The sequence below is a fragment of the Phalacrocorax carbo genome, chromosome 1 (assembly GCF_963921805.1).
Source record: "Phalacrocorax carbo chromosome 1, bPhaCar2.1, whole genome shotgun sequence".
NCBI lineage: Eukaryota > Metazoa > Chordata > Aves > Suliformes > Phalacrocoracidae > Phalacrocorax > Phalacrocorax carbo.
In genome coordinates this window covers 137,629,729-137,654,176 of record NC_087513.1, presented here as the reverse complement: position 1 = coordinate 137,654,176, position 24,448 = coordinate 137,629,729, and the positions used below count along the sequence as shown (strand labels likewise).

The 24,448-nt window shown below is 41.7% G+C and overlaps 1 protein-coding gene across 4 annotated transcripts in view; it reads left to right on the top strand.

Moving 5' to 3' along the window:
- TBL1X (transducin beta like 1 X-linked) overlaps positions 1-17,827 on the top strand; it is a 200,575-nt gene extending 182,748 nt beyond the window's left edge. For all 4 annotated transcript variants that reach the window (XM_064437193.1, XM_064437184.1, XM_064437201.1 and 1 more), the window contains 8 exons: positions 94-191; positions 1,731-1,791; positions 6,011-6,132; positions 7,607-7,681; positions 9,922-10,049; positions 11,198-11,363; positions 12,134-12,235; positions 13,382-17,827. In XM_064437193.1, coding sequence (XP_064293263.1) covers positions 94-191; positions 1,731-1,791; positions 6,011-6,132; positions 7,607-7,681; positions 9,922-10,049; positions 11,198-11,363; positions 12,134-12,235; positions 13,382-13,408 — 779 coding nt within the window. In that variant the 3' untranslated portion in view covers positions 13,409-17,827. The remainder of the gene's footprint in view (positions 1-93; positions 192-1,730; positions 1,792-6,010; positions 6,133-7,606; positions 7,682-9,921; positions 10,050-11,197; positions 11,364-12,133; positions 12,236-13,381) is intronic.
- Positions 17,828-24,448: the final 6,621 nt, after the last annotated feature.

Sequence of the window (24,448 nt, the reverse complement as noted above, 5' to 3'; positions counted from 1 at the left end):
AAACAACATTTATTCTTAAGCATCAAACAGCACTGAACTGTAATTTGGCTCATTTGTAAACAAATTGTAATATTAACCTTTTCTGTATTCCAGGTAACCTTGCAAGCACCTTAGGTCAACATAAAGGTCCAATATTTGCCCTGAAGTGGAACAAAAAGGGGAATTATATTTTAAGTGCTGGTGTCGATAAAGTGAGTTTTAAAAATACATCATTCTAACATATAAATGTGCTGACTCAGTGAGCTTGTGCTGCTGAATTCTATACGATTTTTTTTTCTCCTTCAGGCATCCTGGAGAGTTTACTTTCTGTAATATGTTTTAGTGTGTGTTGATTGCATTTTTGAGGCTACAGAAGTACGTACTATTTTTACATAAAAGATTTTACTTCAAAAAAAAAAAACAACTCTACTTGCCCCCTGTGTAAAATTGCATCTTAAATGTTTCTCAGTTCAGAAAAGAACTGCTTCCGCTACTTACGTTTATAGTTTTATCAACTATTTCCAGGAGAGAAGTGATCTTAAAGATTCTTGACCTTTTAGCTCATCTAATTATTGAAACACTTGTATTTGAATAAAATATATATGTCTTCCTATGCAAATATAAAAAAAAAATGGTAGTTCTGTACTCCAAATCAAGCAAAACATGGTAGTTTCAGCTGAGTGCATATTAGAGATTAAAATGAACAGAAGACTGATGATGATGAGCACAAATCCATTAAAACTGAAACTGGAAAGTACACCGCATTGATCTTGCTTAACTTCGATGTCTGAAAATCAGATGTATATGTCAGCTTTGGCTTCCTTTGTAAAACTAGGAGAGAAAATGACACTTCCAAGTGATGGTTTGCATGGCCTGTGTTCCAATGAGATTCCCTGGCAGTGCTCCTCTACAGCTACTGACAGAGGGGAGTCAGGAAACTAGCTCAGGCTTGTAATCTGATTTGTAGGCTGGTTGTATCCCTATATTTTCACATACTTGTGAAAATGGAAATTTAGTTTTATTCCTTTTAATATTGGCTTATATTCAGCTATACTTGTCTCCCAGTGGTAGTTCCATTATTTGGGCGAACTTATGTTCCCAATAACAGCAGCGATTCTTTAGGTGATCCATTATCGGCAAGATGAGGCATCCTTAAGTTATCCTCTGGAAGCACAAACTCCCAATTCACTGAGAAGGTGGTATTGAGCTCTATAGGGGAGTTGCTCACCTGTGCTGCGAGTATGGAATAAACCTGTAGTAAGCAAATTACATTCTAGTCTGTCCCATCGCAGTGGCAAGAAGTGGTGTGTACTCTGCTGCTAGATAAACATTTCACTTGGTGGTTTAATTTTTAGAAAAGTAGTGTCACATAGTTTTGGAATAGAATTCAACTTGTATCTTTGGAAAGGGGAAGAAGTCTTCTTTGAAGAAGATAACTGAAACAGCTGCAACAAAATGCATACTAAAAATGTGTAGTGCTGTCTTCCAGCATTATTCAGAGAGAATATACCTATTCTTAGTAGTTATATTACTTCCTCTGTGTGTGATAATTCTTTATCTACACTTAGATTATTATTCTGAAATATTTGGAAGCGATTTCTGATTTTTCAGCTGTTCAGCACACAAGGCTCTCTGCAGTCAATAATTTTATCAGTCCATCTTTTAGAATTGCTCCTCAGTGAATGTGTTGTTTGTTTTCTCTGAGCTGAAGAGTCACTAACTGTTTTTTTCCCCCGTTCCTTCGGATGCAGACAACAATAATTTGGGATGCTCACACAGGAGAAGCTAAACAGCAGTTTCCTTTCCATTCAGGTAATTTCTGCATAACTCTTGTTAGTAAAATGAAATGCAGTTTTTAATTTTGTCGATTTTACTTACCCTTTTGTAAAAGCCTGTCTGCCACAGAGAAGTTTGAACCATGTTTTTGCGCTTTAACTATCCTGGGTTTACTCTTTTTTCAGAAAGATGGGGTTCTGTGAGAATCAGCTTGGAAAGTCAAACTGATTCTAGGAGAGGATTTACACACCAGCCATGTCTACCTAGCTGAATGATTCTGTCCTCATCTATGTGCTTGAGTGGTGATTTATGAAGAGACTTCTCAGTGAAGGTGTCTGGGATCTCTTCCACTCTTTCTGCTCCTGTTGCAGTGAAGCTGACTTGAGGCAGGAGCAGATGGATCTATCATGCAGCTTGCATTCACCACAGCAAGCATGAAGGTCCTCAGAAATTTAATTTCTTAGCTTTTAATTTTGACTTGGCGTTCTTCAATATTTGCTTTCTCTGATTATCAGAAGTCAGTTGCCAACCTTGAGTTTCAAAACCATGCTGCACCAAAACCTTACTTGGATGGTTGTTTGTAGGTCTGGTCTGCTTCAAGACGACGAGAGTAATCTTGAGTAACAGGCAATCATCAACATAATCTTAAATTCACCTGAGACCAGACTTGTAAGATGATGGCTGAATTAATGATACAAACTAGATGAGTTGTCATAGTGAGGAATTTTTAAGGGGCATAGTCAAACTGAGTTGAAAACCACCAAAACATTCCAGATTCTGCTGCTAGAAATGTTCACCTTCCTGTGTGTTCACTGTAACTAATCCATTTTTAAACACAGCAGGCTTTCACTTATGAAAGAGCCTAATGGTGTTTAAAAACACATACTTTACTACTAGTTTTAAAACGTTAATTTGCACATGCTTTTCAGCGCAATTTCTAGTTGTTCTTATTCTCACATTTTCACAGATGTTATTAATATGCAGTAGCAATTGAAATGGTTATTTAACAGAAGACAAAAAGTATGTCCATGCGCACAGCAGATCCATACTCTGTGTTTTTGTCACTCATCTTCTCGCTTATTAATGCAACTGTCATTTGGAGGAGTCAGTGTGCTACTGGCGGATTTTTTCACTGTGGCATTTATTTATCTATCATAACTGTTCAATAAAAGCAAACTGCACTGTATAGTGATGTAGTTAATGAGACTCTTAAGCCTTCTGATCTCTAGCTATTGATCTAAGTAGTTGCAGATTCAGAACTTGGTTGCCTCTTCAGAATCATGTTCACTGTCTTAGCTGTCTTAGCAGTGATGTGTGTCAAGGACTTATCACTCCATTTCCCTTCTAGCAAGTTGAAAACTGAACTACATCTTCCAATGCAATATGCCAAAGTCCATCTGCATTAATAGATTTTTTAAAAAAATTCTTATTACGCATGCTGTTTGTCTTTGGGCCATAAGACACAACTGAAGTGGAGATGTGGAGAGGCTAGGGTTTTTTTGCTTTTTTCATTATTTCAAATATGTTTTCATAGGGAAGTAAAGCTGTTGGTTATTAAGGGAATAGCTGATAGGTGAAAAGCATATGTCCTACAAAAAGCCCCTTAAAATCAGCTGGAGTCTTTGTCCTCACATAACCCTAAATCTACGAAGACCTCACTTTGTCCTCTTGGCATCATTTATTCACCGGAACAAGCTAACAGCAAATTCCTGCCCGTATCTGGAATCTGAAAACCTTGTCTGCACAAGGATTAGAGGTGGCATTTGAACAATTAAAATCTAGTCTAGACAGAGTACAGTTCCTTTAACACATACTTGTGTGGTGTACTTCTTTGCATACTTCTTTGAAGTCTGGAGATATTTGGCCTGGGAATAACATAATTTTTTTTTACTCTCGGCTGCTTTACAACAACTTACTTAGTTTACACCCATATGGACAAAACCATCATCTTAAAATACATAAGGAAGGCTCCTTTGTCTACATCTTGAAGGCCTCTATACCATCGGTGTTCCCATGTAACTTTAAGGGTTTATGGTCAAAATATGTAAATATGTGGATAAGTAGCTTCTAGGGTTTCATTATTCTTCGCAAAACTATGAGTCACCATAGGGCATTTGATCAAAATACGTATTCACAAAGCTTATTTCTTTAAAATGGAGAGAAATAATCCAATTTTCACATCTGCTGATAGATGTGGACTGATGTCTCTGCATGCAGGAACGAATTGGTTAAGTGATACCATAGGAGGTATTTGTATGACCCAGTTTTAGAGAACTAAGTGCTCTGAATCACTCCCTGCAGATGCTTAACTCGATCCTCTTCTGAGCTTCTAATTCTGAATCACACCTAAATTTGTTCGGAAAAAGCTTAAATTAACTGATAATTATTGTAACACTTTTATTACTGGGATCTATTTTAGCAGCATTTCTTAAGGATTTGTTGCTACTTTTATTAGACGACATTCTAATTGTTTTTATGCAGCTGGCTAGTATCCCGTGGTTTTGAAGACACTTTGGCAATTTGATTACTTGCATCAAAAAACACGTTTGGTTGTTTTTTCCAGACCATTTTATGCAGTTACTTATCCAGTAAAGATATGATTAAATACACCAATATATGAATCAGTATTAATTATCCACACTCTGATTCAAATTATGCTGCAGTGCAAATCCATCGCTTTAGGTGCCAGTAGCTCTCAGAAAATTACTTTTCAGCTCATACATATCATGCTAGATATTAGCCCTGAAGGCATATTGCTATTAATAAAGACAGATTTTTGTTTGCTCTGAAACAGCAACACAAAGCTTGCAGCATAAAGAGAAAGACAAACAGGCAGTTAGAGAAACAAAGTGCTTTACTGGTTCCTTGTCCCCATTCATGTTCATTGGAAAACTCAGAAGTAACCTGCCTTCCTCACACAAATTTCCTTTATATTTCTGCAGTGTAGAAATTCCTTACCTGTCACACAGAATTATTGAGCTTTTTCATTAATATTCTAAAAAATACTTGTATATGAAACAATTTCAGCCCTCCATTCTCATTTAGAGAGCTACCTGATGATTCAGAAGGTGACATGGATCAATCTTCTTTTGCAGTTGATAAAAATTTTGACAGGAAAAAGCATATTTAAACATAATAGGCTTGGCAGAACAGTTATCTTTTCACCTCTGTATTACAAAAGTATTTTTCTGAACGTACTTGAATAAGGCATTTCTTGGTTTCATTTCAGTGATAAATTTGCACTGTATCGTTGCCAGAAAGAGATTCAACTTTGCTTCCTACATGCTGCTCTCACTCTGACACACTTGCTTCTCACAGGAGTGTGCTGAGAATGAAGATTGCTATATTTTAGCAAGTCTTATGTCATCCTCTGGAGGGCAGCTAAACTCTTCACTGAGCAAAAAACCAAGCAGCAGTCGTAGAAACACAAGCAAACTGTATGTCAGGAGTTCGGCCCTATCCTGTGCATGCTTTTAGTCTGCAGTGATGTGCTGTAAAAGGGTTTTTTGTTTTGTTTTTTCCATACTTTTTGCAAAATGTGTGTGTTGCACACAGGCCCTAGTTACATGTTCATGTGCTATCTGTGTACAAAGTTTCATTAGGTCAGTCCTAGTTAACGCTAAACACACCTCTACAGAAACTCTTCCTCTCATTACAGATCAGCTTGATCAGTGTACCTTTCTTAAATCAATCCCCAACCAAATTAAACTGAATGTAGGTATTATTAATCCACACGTTTGCACAGAATGATAGGTTTGCATCAGTTGTTGCATAAAGCTGGTGCAAAGGAAGATGGCCACCTGCTTCTTCTCCCTCCCGTATGTTCTGTCTGGCATTCACAGGAACATTTTTTCTAACCCAGCTGAAATCACCCACGGTTTTTTCTGGATTAGTTTTCTTCCTGATTCTTTGCTGAGCTGGCTTACAGAGAAATGAATGGTAGAGATGGCCCAAGAGCAGCGCGCAGCTGGGAGCGGGGAGGGTGGAGGCAGATTGCTTTGCCCCCTCTTATATAACTTAACCAAAAGATTCTTGTAAATAGATGTCATGCAAAGCATCCAGGTTATCCACTGCAAGAGAAAAAATGATTTGTGCCCTTCAGACAGTCCCTATCATCCCTGTAGCTGGTAGTAGGTGATAGTCCAAGAAGTAGCTTTTAGTCTATTTGATCCAGATGGGTGACTGGAGGAAAGTTATTTGGGATAGCTGTTTCTTTGCTGTGTTCCCTGATGTTCCTTCCGTTTGTACTTCACAGCTCCTGCTCTGGATGTAGACTGGCAGAACAACACTACTTTTGCCTCCTGCAGCACTGACATGTGCATTCACGTATGCAGACTTAGCTGTGATCGTCCTGTTAAAACCTTTCAAGGACACACAGTAAGTTTAAGAAGTCCAAAACGTTAAGTGATAAACTCACCGCAGCATGTAACAATGATGGCAGCTGATATGTTTGCAGGGTGTGTTCTAGCACCAAAGGTGTTACATCCCATTGCTTCCCTGAAACGGTATTCCTCAGGAGTGACTCACTGCCAGTGAGAGGGGGGTAAACTGTTCTAAATCACCGTAGGAGGCAAAACCTGCAGCTTGAACAGTGAGACTACTTATACGTAGCATGAGCTGCAGGCTAAGGGCACATTAATAATTAAGATTTTGTTTTCCACTGGCTTCATTTCCTTTAGTAAATGAGAAGTGTGAAGAAGGAGAGAACAATTTACCTCCAGCCGTTGTTCAGTTTTAGAACCAATTTAATAAGATCTGTTTAGGATGTATTTTCCCCCCTCTTTTCCTGGTGGTATTTAATGACTGTCAAAGGCTAGTTTTTCTAGCTTTCATTCATGAGAAAACTGCTATCATATACTGACTTGTAATTTAGATACTAACTTTCAGAACTTGCTCTCTCCTCACTGAGGAAAAATTGTGCATTTGGAGACCTTTATCTCATCTGTGGTTAAACTGATACTAAACTGATATTTCATGACAGGTCGTACATTCCTACCAACAAACTGGTGCTTTTTATGATTACCTGAAATGCACCATTTTGCACATGATCCAAATTTTACTTCAAATATCTGTATAGTTCTTTTCAATTATGACTGAAACGTGTAAAATGGATAAAACAAAATCTAAATATTTTCCAGGATTATTTTTGCTGAGACTGTGAGCCCAATTTATGTTTTTTTTAAAAAATTCTTTCTCTTTTTATGAAAAGGTTTTTTCCCCTGTATGTATGAACTTCAAAAAAGCACAGGAACTCACTGATTACCAAGGGGATACACTAGACTTAGTTAATTACAAAGTTCTAGGAAGATTGATGGAGAAAGCATTGTGAACTATTCAGTATTGCATCCTGGGTTTCATTTACACATACTCCTGTCTCTAGAGAGACCAGCATTGTTGTAGAGCTGCAATACTAAGAATTATAAACTCCAGAAAACTTTACACCCCACACATATTTTCTATTGAAAATTTGTACCTCCAAGATCTACAGAACATTAACTGAAGAAATACCTCAATTTTAAAACAAAGTTAATGCTGTATCATCAATCTGTCTGGTTTGAGTTTTTGTTTAAACCCTAGAATATGAAGAAAGAGTATGAGAGACTTTGTGCCAGAACACGTATCAGGAGACTGATTGTGTGTATTGTTCACAAACACAAAATGGTTACCATGCCTAAATCACACTTGAGCGTGTTACGGAAGCCACACTGCTTTTGTTCACCCACAAAGCAGCCAGGACTGTAATTTGTGGTTGAATTTGTTGCATGCGTAAACCTTGAGTGCCCTCTGCCGGGTGCCCAGTACAATGCAGGTAATAGGAATATTTACTTAATAAAATCACTCTTTATTTCAGAATGAGGTTAATGCAATCAAATGGGACCCATCTGGCATGCTACTAGCATCTTGCTCCGATGATATGACATTAAAGGTAATATAATTTCCATTCCTGATGTTCAAAAAGTAAAGACAAATATTGCATCTATTTTTTAATCTTCTCCAGAATGCTGGTACTACATCACATAAAACTCTGCACGAGTAATAGTTGCATTTTGTCCCATATTTCTTAAAGCCAATGTGAAAGACTGAACACAGAAAAGCAGCCACTGGGAAAACTGAGACATCCTATCCAAATAAGTGTTAAGTGATTGATATGTCACTGTCACAGAATAGTCATAGTTTAAAGAAACATATACACACACACACACCCCCCCACACCCACACACACACACACACACCTGCTTGCCTGTCAACAGAGGCACCATCCCTACGCTAAGAAGCAGTCTGCTACACTTTGAAAATACTATAAAAGCAAAGAGTTTTCCCCTTGCAGTCTTTTTTCTGAAAGTAATTTCATTTGAGCTGTTTGATTTTTTTTAAAATGGGACAGGACACATAAATTAAGAGCCCACCAAAAATCTGAATTGTTCTCTGAAATGCCTATCTTTGTCCATTCACTGCACGGGAAGCCTAAGGCAGCTACGCTGCTGATGTACGTGCCTCTCTGTTAGGTGCTGAACTGAGATGGAATGAATCTGGATTCTGGCTCACAGGCAGCGTCGGTTCTTTACCAGCACACCTGGACCATTGCACTGTACCAGCAAAGTATTGCTAATACAGGGGGAGCCTGGGCTTGCAGAAATACATTTCATGATAGAGCTTTTCCAGCCCAAACTCCTCTCGGTCTCACTCTCCTTTCCCAGCCATGTTGAACGAAGGCTGTGTCCACACAGGAATAGGTGTACGTTGTAACAGCGAAGCCCTCCTGCTGGACTGCTGATTTATGCTGGTTCCTTGAGCAAAGGAAACATCCCAGGCGAGATGTGGGTTTGTGCATAGAATTGTACCGGTGATACAGATTCCTGATAGTATAGTTGCGTTAATTAAGGCTCATAGCCTCTTTCTACTGCTGATTGACACAGTTAAAGTAAGAGATGTTTCTAGCGTGCACAGAATCTGTGTAGAAAACAGGGCTAGAAGACACTGAAAGAGACCGTTTTATCTGTTATGCTGCCACAAAGCAGTATGGTAGTAACCAGTTTGCTCTGTTTAAACATCCTGACCCAGCAGTAGCACATTTTTTTGGTGCCCGCTTGCATGCTGTGCTTTAAAAACCACTGTGGCTCAGTGTTGTTGGTGCCAGTTCAAATTTCCGACCACTGAATTTGGCACAAGAGCTGATGCTTTGCTATACCCGACCTCGCCTGTTTTTAAAAACTGTCAGTGATGGAGGCTGCAGATCTTCTTCGGGCAATTATCATTATTCTTCCTTTTCTTTCGGAAATCAGTCTTTTTTTTTTTTTTTTTTTTTTGAGTTTGTGATATTTTCCTACAACTTCTTGGAACGTATGTTGCCTGTTAGCCATAGAACATGGTTAAGCTTTGCGTAACATTTCCAAAAGCAGACTCAGGTATTCTGGTGAAAATTCAGCATAAGAGCACATAATTTCTCTCATAGTGCAGACTTATAACAAGGGAGTTAAGTCATTGCTACGTTTATGGTATCGCTCTGAAATTGACTGACTAAATTGGAGTTATTTTCCCTGCTTTGAATTAGCTTCATCTTGTTTTCTCAGTTAGCTGAAGAAAAGATGTACTAAATTACCCGTCATCTCTGTTGAGCATATTCTTTATCTCACGCTAAAGTATTTGGCCGTGTAACACTGCATAAACAGCTGATCTTGTTCCACTGTCTGTGCTGTTAAAAACATCAGGAAAACAAATGGAGTTCAGGAGGAAAAGGAAATTTTGATGTGGCTCTTGACTGGCTTAAGAGAAAATTAGTAGGTTCTAAGCAGTTACTGAAACTTTATTTTCACTCTTTAAAATGACTGCTATTGTGACGTGTGACTTAAACTTCAAGTTAAGCTTCTCTAAACAGAGTAACTTAAGCTACAGGCTATCGGGCAAGCACAGCAACTGTTTAGTTCTTCTGATCTATTGAATAAATACTATTGAATTTGTAGCTCTTTCCCCTAAAGGGGTTATTCTAACATGTGTGCATTGTAAGTGCCAAACTGCTGCACTAACAAACTCAGGTTATGTTTATGTGTAAGCATGTGGGTCGAGATCTTAAATAAACAAATGGTAAGAATAACACAGAACTGAAATAATTCAGCAAAGAGATTAGTAACGTTGCCATTTTTCCCCTTCGTAATTACTCTGACTTAGATTTGGAGCATGAAGCAAGATACCTGTGTACATGATCTTCAGGCTCACAGCAAAGAGATTTATACTATCAAATGGAGTCCTACGGGGCCAGGCACCAGCAACCCAAACTCCAACATCATGTTAGCAAGGTAAAAATATGCCTCTTTCTGTTGCCTACTAAGAAGAAGGATCGTCTTTCTGACGTGTAACTCTGGTGTCACCTTACAGTCAATCTTCCGCAGACAATTCCAGTGGAGAGTACCTGCGTTTGTAAATCAGGGGGATGGATACAAAGGCAATCATATCTGAAAAAGGAAAAAGAAAAAAGAAGGAAAATTGAGTCATATGCTATTTAACTTTTCAGCTGTCCTGATAAAAGGATTGTAAATCTGCCATTGAACCTTCACAACCGGCATCCGGTTGTTACGAATGAAGGCGCTTAATGAGGCAGATGGCAGCCCGTTCAGCCAGCTGGAATGTGTCTTAACCAGGGTCGTGCGACTTACCTGGGCAGATACCGACAATTTTTATAGCTTTGTTAACTAACAGAGAAAAGCTTGGGTAATCTTGAAAATTCCACTTGGAAATGTGTTCAAAGTTCTTCTTTGATTTTAGGGAATACGTTTACTTGTAGAATGCCAGTTGATGGTAGTACCACGGGATTTATCAAATCAGTTCAGTTTTGGGAGAAGTTGTATCAAAGCTGTTTTGTTTATTTTACTCCTTAGTCTGGGAGTGAACAGGGAAGAACTTAACTTTCTTGGAGTTGTTCTTTTAATATTATTTTTCATACCAGTTATTTCCCTTGCCTTTCTCTAAGCCCACAGTTTGGGATTTAGAGGGATTGTAGCAAAAAACAGCAAAGAAACAAAGTGAACCACAGCTCTAGAGAATTACAGAATGCTAATTAATTAGATAATGCAAATCCATTAGGAATAAGATCTTTCTGGAACCATTTATCCTATTAATGACAGTATCTATTTGACCCTCCTGAATAACAGCAGATAGAATCTCAAAAGGAGGGAGCTTGGCCCTCTCAGGGACAGTGATCTGATCCTAGCCAGCACCCTAGGTAAACTCAAAGGTTCTGCATACAAGAATTCAGTTCTGTAGATATAGTTCTTGGCATTAAAAACATAAAGGCTGTAGTGAGCATTAGCTTTTCTGTTTGAAACGTTATTCCTTGCTTAGCCAAGGGAAGAAACCTGTGGTATTCTCTTAAAACATTTACAGTATCAAACTACAAATCGATTAATACTCAAATTAAGACATGCGTGTGTTTGAATGCTTCTTGCAGTGCTTCGTTTGATTCCACTGTTCGGCTGTGGGACGTTGACCGAGGAGTCTGCATCCATACGTTAACAAAACATCAAGAGCCTGTCTACAGTGTAGCTTTTAGTCCTGATGGAAAATATCTAGCCAGCGGGTCCTTTGACAAATGTGTCCATATATGGAATACTCAGGTACCGTGAAGCACACCTGGTGTGGATGACACATTAGTAGCAAAAGCCTAAATGGAAAATTACGTACCTCTGTAGCATATGGGCTGCCAGCCAAGGTGAACCTGATTGTGTTGACTGATACAAATCCCAGCGTAGCAGTTGAGTCTCTCAGGTGGAGTGAGGTGACTGTCCAGAATGTTTCTGCTCAGGCTTCATTGTACGCTAGAACACTAGCATGCATGCAAACGCTGTGTTGTGCCGTCAGCTTTGTGAAGCAAAGGTGTGCATCGATTCTTAGAAATAAGTGATGCTTTTATTTAGTAACAAGCTGAGTTCAGTTGTGAGGCCAATGCGCCTGGCTTATACTTCGGGATGATCAGATGATAGATACAAAGGGTGTACAGCCTGGGGACTGGGTATATTCTGGAGGAAAGTGGGACATCGTAGTTCTGCAGATGTAATTCTGGATACTGATGCCTTGCAGCCTAAATTAACAACAAACTCTAGGAAAGACCACCTCCATCTAACTCCCCAGGACTCCACTGTTATAAAGTTGACAAAAACAGATGTCTGAGAGTCCTACTGTAAATTGCTTTCTGAAGAAGCGCGTTTCTCTTCGTTATCAAAGACCAGTTTCTTAACTTCAGCACTTTATGGAGGCGACCAGAGTTGGGTGATGTGAATAGCCCCCACCTCGTCACCACTCTGTTCTTTTTAATGTAGTTCCACAGGACAGAGAAAAAGAAGGGGAGCTTCTGTATCAAATGTTTGCATGCTGTCTTTCTTTGTAGAGTGGAACTCTAGTACATAGCTACCGAGGCACCGGGGGCATCTTTGAAGTCTGCTGGAATGCTAGAGGAGACAAAGTGGGAGCAAGCGCATCAGACGGATCGGTAAGAAGCTTTACACATTGTAAAAGTTGGGTGGAGATTTCTCCTCTGGAGAGTGTAAAAAAAAAAAAAACCCATACATGCCATACTGCCTTCTTTGGACAGAGCTGAAGGGTAGACAGCTGAAGACAGAAGTAAGTAGTTCTGTGGAGTATAGTAAAAACCTCTCCTGCTTTGGAAGTTTTTCAGTACTAGGAGATGGTGTTCCTACTGCAAGTGAAGAATGCTTGTGGAATAGGTGAATATTACTGAAGATGGGAATGACTTTTAAATACATATTTTGTTAAGAGCAACAATAGTGTTGTGTCTGTCATTATCTCATCTGTCAATTTTTAATGAAGGTCAGGTCACAGGGGTCAACTCTCTAATAAACAGTTGTCCTGGGTCGTTCTAAGTTTTATCCCACCCAAGTTATTTACCCTTGAATAGTTCCTAAAAGGGGAATTTTTCAGCACGATGCCAAAGATTTTCATTGCATGGTAGAGGAGAAGTCTTGCCATAGAGATACTGATTATTCATTGCTATTTTTGCTGTTAATGTTATTTTTTTAAAAAAGTCCAGCTGTAGTACAATCAGGACGCACAGATGTTATATAATACACTCTACAGCTTTTCAGAATAACTTTTCTACGTGGCTGGCTGGTGTAGCTACTTTAGATCAGTATTCTTCAACTGATTTTAACAAAGGGTACACCTACGACATGATTCAGTTGCTTGAGCTTAGCTGTGCCATTTGAGGTGGTGCCACGCCTGGCTTCCAACAGCTGCTCCAAATGGGCACGTGTCCACTCTAGGTCCTGTGTCATGCCTGCCAGGCCTGTGCATCTCTTTTGGATATATTTCAGAAATGGAAGTGGACACTCTATTCAGGCAACTAAGCAGAGCCCACAGTCTTACCTGGGATGTGCCACCAAAACGTTTGCTCGCAATCCGGTGAAAAAGCCCAGCTAAATGTTAGATGTACGGTTTTTGCTTGGGTTTTCTCCCATGTCAGGTTGTTCCCTTGTTTGGGTGCACGTAAACAGGTACTTGAGACAGGCTGGCTTGAAGCTTGGGAGTGTAACGTACAGCTGGGTACGGAGCCGTATATGAATAGGACTTCCACGTCTCCTCCAGAAATGGTTCTTAATGCTGAGTCTTTTCTCTCCAGGTTTGTGTTCTAGATCTGCGGAAGTAAAAGTGAAATGTTTTAGAAGAAATTTCAAATGGACCAGCAGTGAATGTGTGGGGAGAAGCACTCTTCAAAACTATTCTTAACAGCTCCAGAACTGTACGAACTTGAACAAAGTTAGAGTGTACCGTGAAACCAACTCTCCCTGGCCACAGGTGTCTAGTATTTTGTCCGTAACCTTCATCAAGGAGTAAAAACACAGTCACTTCAGAGGGGGAGGGAATGGTTTCCACCTGGAACATTCAGCCTTGGAAGCATGAAGCCACCAGCTAGGCATTGCACTGTTTGGTTTGCGTCTGAGAACTTGCTCTGATGGCTGGGAAAAAAAAGCTGTGCCAAAAAAAAAAAATTAATAAAAAAGAAAAGAAAAATGCTGTGATAAACCAAAAGGGAAAAAAAAATCCTCCTCCATGCGGTGTTGTATTTTTTCCTTCCAATTTGGACACTACAGTTGCTCTCCCAAAGGACGTTCAAAGACCAGTTTGTACTGATGAAATGCTCAACTTTGTAATCACAACACTTTCTATTTTCTAGACTACTTTTTTTGTTCAGTGGTTTTTCTATCAGCTGGAATATTACAGCCTGGAGGATCCCAGGCTTAGGATGAAACTTTTGTTTTCCTTTTATTTCTCCCTTCCACTCCCAACTTCTTCCTTTTTTTTCTCCTCTTTCTTCTTACCCTGTTTTTGTTTTTTTTTTTTTCTTTTTTCCCTGTATGCCCGTAGTAGATGCAACCAGGTGGACATGACAATGAAAATTTTTGACAGACTGCTTCTCCTCTCTTCTCTCTTTTCCTTTTCCTTTCTTTCTCTCCGTTTAAAAGAAAAAAAAAAATCCTCCATGCTTCAGATCTTAGCGTCTCAAGGGCACTTTCAGCAAATTGTGTAATAAGTGCTTTATATAAGAATGCAGTGCTGGGGAAGATTTTTACAGGAGAAAGATGACTTTTAACAGAAAGAACCCAGTGTATTTTTGGAAAAAAAATATTTTTTATGTTGAACAGTTTTAAAAGCCTAAAATGGCCACCAAATGTAGACCAGTTGTGTAATTCAAGCAAAAAGAATGACACAGAGTCCAAGGAACATGAAAGGTGCAGTATCCTTTTTCTCTTCTCTCTCAGAAAGTGCTGTAAGAAAGAATGCCATTTGATACAATAAATGCCAGTCATTTACTAAGAGTCCTCTTCCAGCAGCCAGCCATTTATATAGTCTCATTTCATTTTTGTGGCTGTTTGGTGATGTACAAATATTAAAAGGGATTCGTAATTTTGAGACTAATAATCTAGCCTTCATTTTCTTGAGTCCATATTTTCGTTTATCCTTGCTAACCAGGGGAAAACGACTGTGTATCTTCTTTTCTCAGCAATAGTTCATGTGTCATCCAGAACGTGGCTTTGGCTCCCTGTGGCCTTGCTGAGGAGTGCTGTCCTCCGCTATTCATCCCACTCAGCTGTTTCTCTTCCAGTAAGTCAGTGGGATTTCACCACTGTGACTTAATGGGACCAGTTGGACCAAGATCTATTGACTGCATCTATCACTGTTGAAGAACGGACTCTTGCCAAGCTCCTGTCCATCCATGGTCGGCACACACCTAGAATCAAGCTCTTCCATTGCATCGGGCAGTGTGCGGTGCTGCTGTCACCCTCCTCCGTGTGTGTTCTGCGTGCCACAAGGAAAGCTCTGCGTCTGCACTTGGGGGCTCGCTGTCTGCCCAGGCAGGTTTAGCCTTGAGGGTGTCCTCAGTGCGGTGCTCAGCAGACAACGTAGAACTCTCCGTTAGGTGAGGACGTGATAAAGGATACACGAGTTACCTCTCAACGTATACGCTACTATAAAGTTACAGTGGGTGAAATGACGGCAATGACAATGAAGACTTCCAGAGCACCACCCATCCGCTTTGGCCATGATTTCCCCTGCAAGCTAGACATCTGCAGGGATGCCTGCTGAAGAGTACGTTACTCTAAGAGCAAATGATGGATGCAAAGAAGGATGCAGAGGCAGAGTTTGCTGAAAGTGCTGTAAACCATAAGGCAACCTTGGGGTGGTGGCAGCCGTTATTTAGACAAATCCTCAGAACTGGCCGAGTCAGGCAGGTGTCCTCTCTAGCCCGCAGGCTAGGCCAGGATTTGTAGGAGAGAGAAAAACAAACAAGCAGAGAACCCCCTTAACATCACATAATACTATCGCGCCCAAAGTCGCTGTTTCTGTAGCACAGGGTCTTCCCTTTGATTTGACCACGGCTGTTGAAGTGGTGATCTGATCTGAGCAAAACCAAAACCAGCGCCCTAGTGCTGAACTGGCGGTGCAAGACCCGCCAAGCGTCACGGCATCGTCAGGGCACTGTGGAATCCATACATCGTTTTACTCTCCTGCGTTTTCCTCTCTTTACGCTTGCGTCTGCACAGTATCTTAGTCCTTCCAGTGGAACTAGCCACCGCCAGCTTCAGCTGCGTTTCTTAAAGGTAGACACTGGGGAAGGAGAACAGGATGAAAAGAAAGAACTGCTAAAAGGGTTACTCAGTCATGAGGCGAAAACAGTTAGGTGGGATTTTTGTTATTAATGACAGTTACGCGTGTTTATAATTTATATCAAAGAATTGGATACTAGGAGGTATGAAGGATTATTTTCCATGTTAAATGCGTTCATGTGTTGGTTTTAGTTTTCTGTTCTAAGAGCATGGGCCGTAGGTGATCATGTGGCAGTTTTGCACTGTTGTACAACAACCACGTGTACCTACTGATTTAAAGTCACTACTTAAAAAAAAAAAGAAAACAAAAGACCTTGTTGGAAGAGAGACTTGAATTTGAATACAAAGGCGTAATGTGGTTTTATAAAGCACGGTTGGGTCGATGACTTGGTTACAGTCATTGCGTGCACGCGGTTAACTTCCTAAGCTGCTTTTGGGTGGCGTTCCTGAGAACAGCCCACAGAAGCTCCCGGTCTGCAGGCAGCGGAGGGCAGCGCGGATGGGGCCCTGTCACTTGAGTGACGCTTAAATCGGCCAGACCTCAGGATGCAAAGAGATGAGGTTGCTCAATCCGAGTTCAGCGAGGCCACGTGGCTGGCTGGCCACATCGCCCGTGTTTTCGTGGTTGTTCCCGGCATAGCGACTGTGGGTAGCTCAGCAGTGTCCGTGATGCCTGGTTCTTTTTCCTTTGTCAGAATACCACCTTTCCTCTGCCTGCCTACATGGAGGTAAGAAGCCGAGAGAAACAAAATTAGAAAATCAGTTGGTTTGTAAAGCCTATGTGTGAGAGAGGCTGCTGGGCCAGAGTTTTCTATACAGACCATCAGATTTGAAAGCGGCGTATGTGAAAAGCTAAGAAAGTTCACCTTTTCTTCCCCTCCCCGAGACCCTAAAGTCTGGGAAGTCCTCAAAGATACCGCAGTAGATAGTTTTCAGCTAAAATGAGGGCAGCTATTAAGGAAGGCAGAAGATCGGTTGCAAAGGCTAATCCCAGCCTACTGGGCCGGTTTCGTCTGGGGGTGGGCAATGGGGAGAGAGAGGATTTTCCAGGCTGTAGTTCAGTGTGGACATCTAAGCCTAGACCTGCAGAACTGCCCTCGTGGGAGCTCTCGCTTTGCTCCGCTGCCGCGGCGGCAGCAGCCCGCAGCTCCCCTGCAACGGAACAGCGTGGAGCAACAGGCTGGTGGACTGCGGGTTTGTTATACAATATGTTGTGGTATTTTTTTCTAGTTCTTTGTAACAGAGGAGAAATTGAAAAGCCAAAGCGACCAAACAGGATTGTGAAAGCATCGAGAGACTTACTGGATTTTTATCGTTGCTGGCTGTCTGGAACTGGCCTTGAAGTGAAAAAAAAAAAAAAAACAGTTTCTGAAAAACCACTCGACTCTGTGGGCTAGAAGGATACTGAATCTTTTATGTAGAAAACACTGGGTCCCTTTTGGGGCACTAAAGGGCCTGACTTACAGGGTTATACACACATTAACCCCATGCTACATCTTAGAAATTTCCTTTTAATTTGTTTAAAAAAAAAGAAAAAAATAGCTAATTTTAGAGCCAAGTGAAGTGCACTTTGTCAAATGTAAGGGTCTGCTTTGTTTTTGGGTTTCTTTTTTTTCTTCTTCCCTTTTTAATTTTTCCTCCTTTTTTTTTCCTCCTTTTGCCTTTTTAAAAGATGTGGTTCTTTGTCAATTGCAGAAATGTTCTTTCAGCCACTCACTGAAATTCTGAATTCTGGCTTCTGCAGTTTTTATTGTCTGTGTCAGACTTGCAGCCAGACTTGGTTCTCATTTCAGCATTTCCTAGGTTCTGTTGAAACAACACCAACCCTTATTTTGTTTCTCCCCACCCACACTTTCTTCAAATTCACCTTGTGTATTGTAGCTCATTTGTTTTAAGGAGAGAATCAACAGATCATATTCAGTGTCTTGAATAAATTGCTATATTTTGATATTAGAGAATTCTGTGCGTGTTGTTCCTTATTCTTTCCTGGCTGTTTTGCCTCCTGCGCTTAAAAGCTGCGGTTGGGTGACTTTAAGCTGTAACACGGTGTCACGACCCAAAGGGTTACCCGGCCCGCGGGTGTATAAAGGTCGAGACCGTGGGTTCGTACAATTTTGTAATACACAAGGGCACGGAGACTTTCTCCTCTAAATTTCTCTACTTTATTACAGGTTGTCACAAATACCACGCAAATCACCGCTAGCAAGGGTAGCTATGGTTAAGAAAGCGAATATGTATATATCAAGCTGTTACAAGTTATTATCAGCAAGCAGTAGTATAGCAACAATCGATAATACAGCATCATCCAGTAACAGCAGCAGTGACACGTATCTATATAATGTTACACATTAAAACAGGGTTAATACCAGTGAAGCAATCTGGCCAATAACCTAGCAGCAGATACACTTACGATAGGTTACTTACATGTATATATGTGGCACCAAGCGCATCAGACCGATCTCGGAAGGGACCCGACTACCCCAAGGGTGGGAGGACAACTGAGACCAGCCCCAGATGTGGGCTCAGTGGGGGAACAATAAAACAACAGGCAGGGTCTCGCTTCAAAGATGATCCATGTCGCAGAGCGTGGAGTCAGGCAGGCGTCCCCAGCAAGGGCCTGAGGTCTTGCAGAAAGCTCTGCAGAGCTGTGTAGGGAAGGGACAGGTGTGTGCAGCACGGGAAGGGAGAGGGAAGCTCCATTTTGGATAGAAAGTCATTTTCATATCATAGAGACATAAGCGGCAGTAGGACACCTCCACTTCGAGCAGCCAATAGATGCTGTTAATACCCGTTTTTCACCTGGGACAGACAATAGATGATGACGATTTCTATTGTCTCACACCAGTTTTTCAGGACTTTCCCTGTTCTTGCAGCTAGAGCCGCCCATGGCAGTTACCAATTCACCAATTCTTGCTTTCTCAGGATGTTTTCCCCCTTTTCCAGTTTATTTTTCACCTTTTCAGCTGCCGTGACAGCTCCTTGGTTTGTGCCCGTTGAGGGCATCTCAGGATGTCTCCGGTTTCTAGGCGCCCAGCTGCACGTCAGAGATGCTGGCTGTGCTTCTCAAGGATGCTTCTGGTTCCCAGGCTCACAGCTCACAGGCAATTTCTCTCTCAGTGTTTCACTAGACATCTTCTGTTCAGTACTTTTTCCCTTCTAACCAGGTCACCTTTATGGCTGCTCACATCACGTGTATCGTTCAGTTTTATTTTCCGCCCCGTGATGCATTTATTGGAAATCTATACAGCTGGTAAGGAACCAATCTGAGTAACACTGAGTTGACGTACTTCTAGATAAACCTTCCTTAAAAAAGTTTCCTTAAAAAAGTTTCCTCAAAAGGAAGTCTCCAGCCTAAAATAAGCTGGACTTCAGTTCTGATCGAAGTAAATTGTTCATTTTTCTTTAAGTTAGCAAGGCTTAAATTCAGCCTTGCTGGAGCAGTTGGAGATTTTTGAAGAACTTCAGAATATTCCAGCTCGTGCAGTGGGGTCGCAGTCGTCCCCTCTGGCAGGAGCTCCCGTGGCGCCGTCTCGTAGCTCCTCTCTCTGCCTGGGGGGCTCACGGCGCTGACACCTCAAAGGATATGGTGGGAGCTTTTTAGCTTTAACGGGCTGAATGTTGTGTGGTTTTTTTCAGCTGGGTTTTATTCCACAAAATGGTACCCGTGGTACTTAGCGGGGGGATTCAACATGAAACGTGGGGTTTTTGCTTTGTGACCATGTAACACGCTGACCATTGACCGGAGCTAAGGCTGAAAGACTGGCAAAAGCCTTCAAAAGGAATTAGCACTCGGAACAGAGTCTTACGTGTCACATCATCTAGTCTTCAGGTGTTTAAGGACGTAGAGCATTAAGTTAGGATTGATGTGCAACATTTGGGAAGACTCAAGTCCTAGTAAACCTGGTATGCTGCTGATGAGCATGTTACTATGTCATCAAATACTCAAAAAAGGAAGTAATGCCCTTTCATGCCACTTGTCTCAGTTTGTGCTCTGAAATTTGCACAGCAGTAATGTACAATTAATTCCCTGTAATCGTACGGGTTGGAAGTAGGACAAATACGGTTGTTCAGCTCTCACAAAAGCAGGAGCCGCCAGCAGCCATCGTAACAGCTTCTCAAAATAAAGACCATGAGAGCGAAGGAGGCAGCCACCGCGGGGCTGGGCTTTAATAGGTAGCACTATAGAAAAGCTCTCGCTTCTTAAATAAATACTACAAAATGGTCCTATTTTTAGTCACATCGTTTCCAGGAATGTTTCAAGAAAATGTACGACTGTCAAACTAAAATTGTAGTTTAGTTTTCCTTTATTTAGCCTATAAATATTTACTTAGCCTGTAAACTATTTGACAACTAACACTGGAAGCATTGAGCAGTCCTGAACACTTGTTTCTCGCTTCTGTCAGTGTGCAATACAATAAAAGGGCATTTTTCTAGAGCTATTCTGGGAAGATGTAATATCGCAGCATCTCACGCAAAACCACCTATTTCCCCGCCATCTTTCCATGTATCATTTCCCATCAGGGAAAGATCAGCATCATCCATTAAGAGCGCATGTAATTTCGTATCTGAGCTCCATGCTCCAAAAAAGCAATTTTTAAAGCTTTGAAGCCTCTTATGTGAAGAAATTACTCACTTGGCAAGGAATTTATCATCCTTGCTGAGTCCTTTCCCAACAGGAAGGAAGATCTTTGCTTCCTTAGAGACAGTTTTTGTCTACTTCCTTTCGAATATGTTCAGAAAAGCAAAAGAATACAAAACCTAATAACCACAGGAAAGCAGCTGTAGCCTCTTTTCCTGCTGCAAGGTCTAACACCTTCTACCTTCACAGAAGAAGCCTTGACTTCACTGTGTAAATCATGAATACCTATCTCAATACAAAAAGTCAAGAAAAGATCCCTCTCATCCCTTCCCAAGACCTTTGCATTAAAAAACAGGGCAAAGTCGGCATCCTCGCCCTTCACTAGAGCGATTCACCTCAGTAAGAAATGCGCAACAAAGGAGACAGGGTGTAGCTGCAGAGCGCTGCCATTCTGCAGCTCCGAAGCTCAGAGTTCTCTTGCTAGGCTTCTGAAAATCAGTGGCATCAAGAGAGCATCGCGTCCCTACGTGCTGCCTTGCAGTTCCTGAAAAACTCTCAATGTTTTCTTCGAAGGCAAAAGGGAAAGGTCAAACCCTTAGAAAGGTTTTTGAGGCTTTCTGCAGTCCTTACAGCCACGGTGTCCTGCCAGAGGGACTGAAAGAGATGTCGCGTCCCTGCAGAGAGTACCGTCAGTGAGGTGGGCAGGATCACAGGCTCCTGAGCGTAACAGAAATCTGATGGGAAAAGTCCGCAGTGTGGTGTTGCCATCTTTTAAGCCCTGGACAACGGCTGCTGGTCGGCTTCTTTCCCACAGGCCAGTTTGGGGAGAATTGTGAGAAATTCCGGCGCAATGAGATGACCGTGTCTAATGACGCACCCTCTCGCCTTCCTCCGCAGAGGATGACACAGGCAGGGAGCCTGTGGTTTGGTCAGCCCACGCAGACACCCTTTTTTTTTTTCGTATCCATGTTAAAGGGCCGGGTCTCACAGCTCGAGCAGAGATGTTGCTGAGGACTGGAGTAAGAGATATAAAAATCTTTTCACAGACAAGACACAGCAGCTTTTAACAGAAAATCCTGCATCTCCTAGACAGAGTGGTTAAAAATACCCACGTGTCTTGGTACAAATAATGCTCTGGACCCTGTGCCAGAGTCGGCAAAAGATCCACGGATTCAGGTGTATTTCTCTAGATGCAAATTTGGAAACTGAAGGTGTTGGTACGGGGATAGCCACCATTCCTCATCACTGCAGAAGTTCCACCAGCCCTCCTGAGTCTGGGGAAGCTAACGGACGATTACCTGCCTACATCACCGCAGGTGCCTTACAACAACAACAACAACAACAAAACATTTCTATCAATACAAAGCAGCAGATCGCTCCCTGTTTTTTTCTTTCTGCAGGGTCAGTGAAGGGAGCAGAAATTATCAGAGCTCATGGGGGAGAGAGGGACTACTCCCACAGTTTCCCCTGCCAAACCTTACATAAAATTTACTTTAAAACAACCCCAAACCCACCCTGATCCATTTCCTGAGCCAAATCTATTGCAGTTCAGTAGGAACTGAACTCACAGCAGCACATGTAGCAGAAAACAAATAATTTCACCCTATTACATGTTGCCACCTGGTCACTCCTTTCCACGTTCTGAACCACAAAAGGTTTGGTGCTCATTCCTCCTTCAGTGGGAAGATGAGCTGATCAGTTCCCAAACGGAAATTCATTTAAGAGAATGAAGAACATCTTGCTTTCTGCTCTATCATTTTGACCTAATCCATTAATACTGTCTTTCTCTTTGCTGTGCCCTGTATGTCTTGGGCTGGGGAAGACATTATTGCCCTGTAACAGCTTTTTATCTGGATTATTTTCTAAGATGGGTTTGCCCTTTGGACTTGCTCCTTCTGAGCAAATATCCTACAGTAGCCTCTCAGAGGCCCATGTAGTAGATTATTCCTTGAGTTGGTTGAAATAAAACAAAACCAGCCAAACGCCCCAGCTGTCGCTGGCAAATGACCCTGAAAAGGAATGCTGAGAAGACAAAGCGATGGCAATTTAATGAGAAAATGATGCTGGATTTTTTGACGGTGTTTTTGAAGGATATTTGGGGGCAGTAGTGACTTGCAAGTCGAACATTTTATTTCAATGAAAGTTTAGGTTTTGGTAAGCAGAAAGCTTGTTCATCATTTCATTAGTGTATTCTGGGGAGCTTATTGTTGTTGGTTTTTAATAAAAGGCATTAACATTCAGGAGACAGCCACCAAAAATGTTCTAAAACAAAAGAAATTTAATTTAACAGTTTGCCCATCATCAGAAAATATAAAGTTATGTTAAAAAACAAAGAAGTACTTACATGTGTGTGTTTCTATGTATGTGTTCACTGACGTACAGGCTGTTTGTGTAATTGTACCTCAATATTTATCAGTTTCTTTTGCAAGTGTCTGCAGCGGCAGGACAAAAGGCAACCCCACAGTTTCATAGGTGTGATCAGAATTTCACCTGGCATAAAATGAATCCATTAACTGGGTATCTACAGTGTGATATCTTCATAAAATATACTAAAACGATACATAGCGGTAATGTACCAATAAAACTAATACCCAAAACAAGTGTTGTGGGAAAAAAACCCAACATTTTTTTAAGGTTCTACAGCCCCATAGCCAACAGGCTGGTGCTCAGGCAGCTCTGCTGCCAGATGCCAGTGCCAGGGGCAGGCAGCACCTGGCCCATCCCTCGCAGCCCCAGCAGGAGCCCAGGGCTCCCCCTGTAAAAATAAACGGTGCCAAACTGGAGCAAGGGGTCTCCTATTGCCAGACTCTAAGATCAGCATCGCTCGCTATTCTCCCCTCCTTTTGCCCCGGTGAAGAATTAATTTCATGAGCAGAGCGGAGGGGCTCCAAGGGCAGGAGGGGGACTGGCGTGGCGTCGGGGAGAGCAGCGGCAGCAGCACGGGCACTGTGCGTCCCACCACCCCGCTCCCTGGGGGCGGATAAATGCATCTAGAAGGGAGGATCAATTCTCAGACCCTTTGTGTCTTCAGCTCCCCAGCTCATGCCTTCCACAGGTTTCCAGTTAGTCAACATCAGCCTCATCACCATTCAAGTCGTAGCGCTTCCTAGAGTCAGACCCCAGCAAACAAAGGAGAAAGGCCTCTATTACATTTGAAGATATTTATTAAAAAGTCTTTTGTCTTTAGCAAAAAGTATTTTGTTAATGTAGACATGATGTTTTCTCATTTAAATTCAAACATTATATTGAAGGAAGCTGGGTATACCGGGTTTCAGACTATAAAATCTTTGGGAAATAAGGAAAAAGTCTCCTTATCTAGCCTCCGCTGCGTTGTTCTGGGTGTAACTGCATTCCTAGGGGATGGCTGACTGCCTGACACAGGTTTAGCAGAGCTGGGTTGTTACCCAGAGCACTTAGCATGGCTGGGGGAATGACTCTGATCCTTGACAAGTGTGTCTGGTGCCTTGGGGAAAGGGCTGGTGAGAAGAATGCTGTGTTCCCCATCACATGGAGGCGCATGACTAGGGGCAGGGTGGGCGGATGCCGCTTCACTGCCGCATAAAATATGTTACTTGGTTGAGTGCTTTAGCCTAAGGAGAGAGTTGCCTTCTTTGGGTGGGGGTGGTGTTTTGGTTTTTTTTTTCTTTTTCTCAGGGAAATTCACTCAAGATTTGCTGTAGCAGGCAAAACAGGAGCAGATGCTATCATGTGGCTACAGCTGCGATGAACGGCTGCCAGTGTTTTCGTGCTGTCCTCAGCCTTGGTGTCCTCTGAGGGGGGAGGACAGTACAAGGACAACCCAGCCAACACAGCTGGTTCCTTGCATTATGCAAAAAAATCCACCACACTGTTTTAAACCCATGTCTTTAAAATGTACCTTTTTAATTAGCATGAAAAAGAAGTCATGTTTGGGCTTACAGTTTTTCAAGACTTTTCAGGAAGCTCCCAGACAAATCAGTGGGTATGTATCTCTCCAGAGGCAGCTGGAGAGCAAGGATCC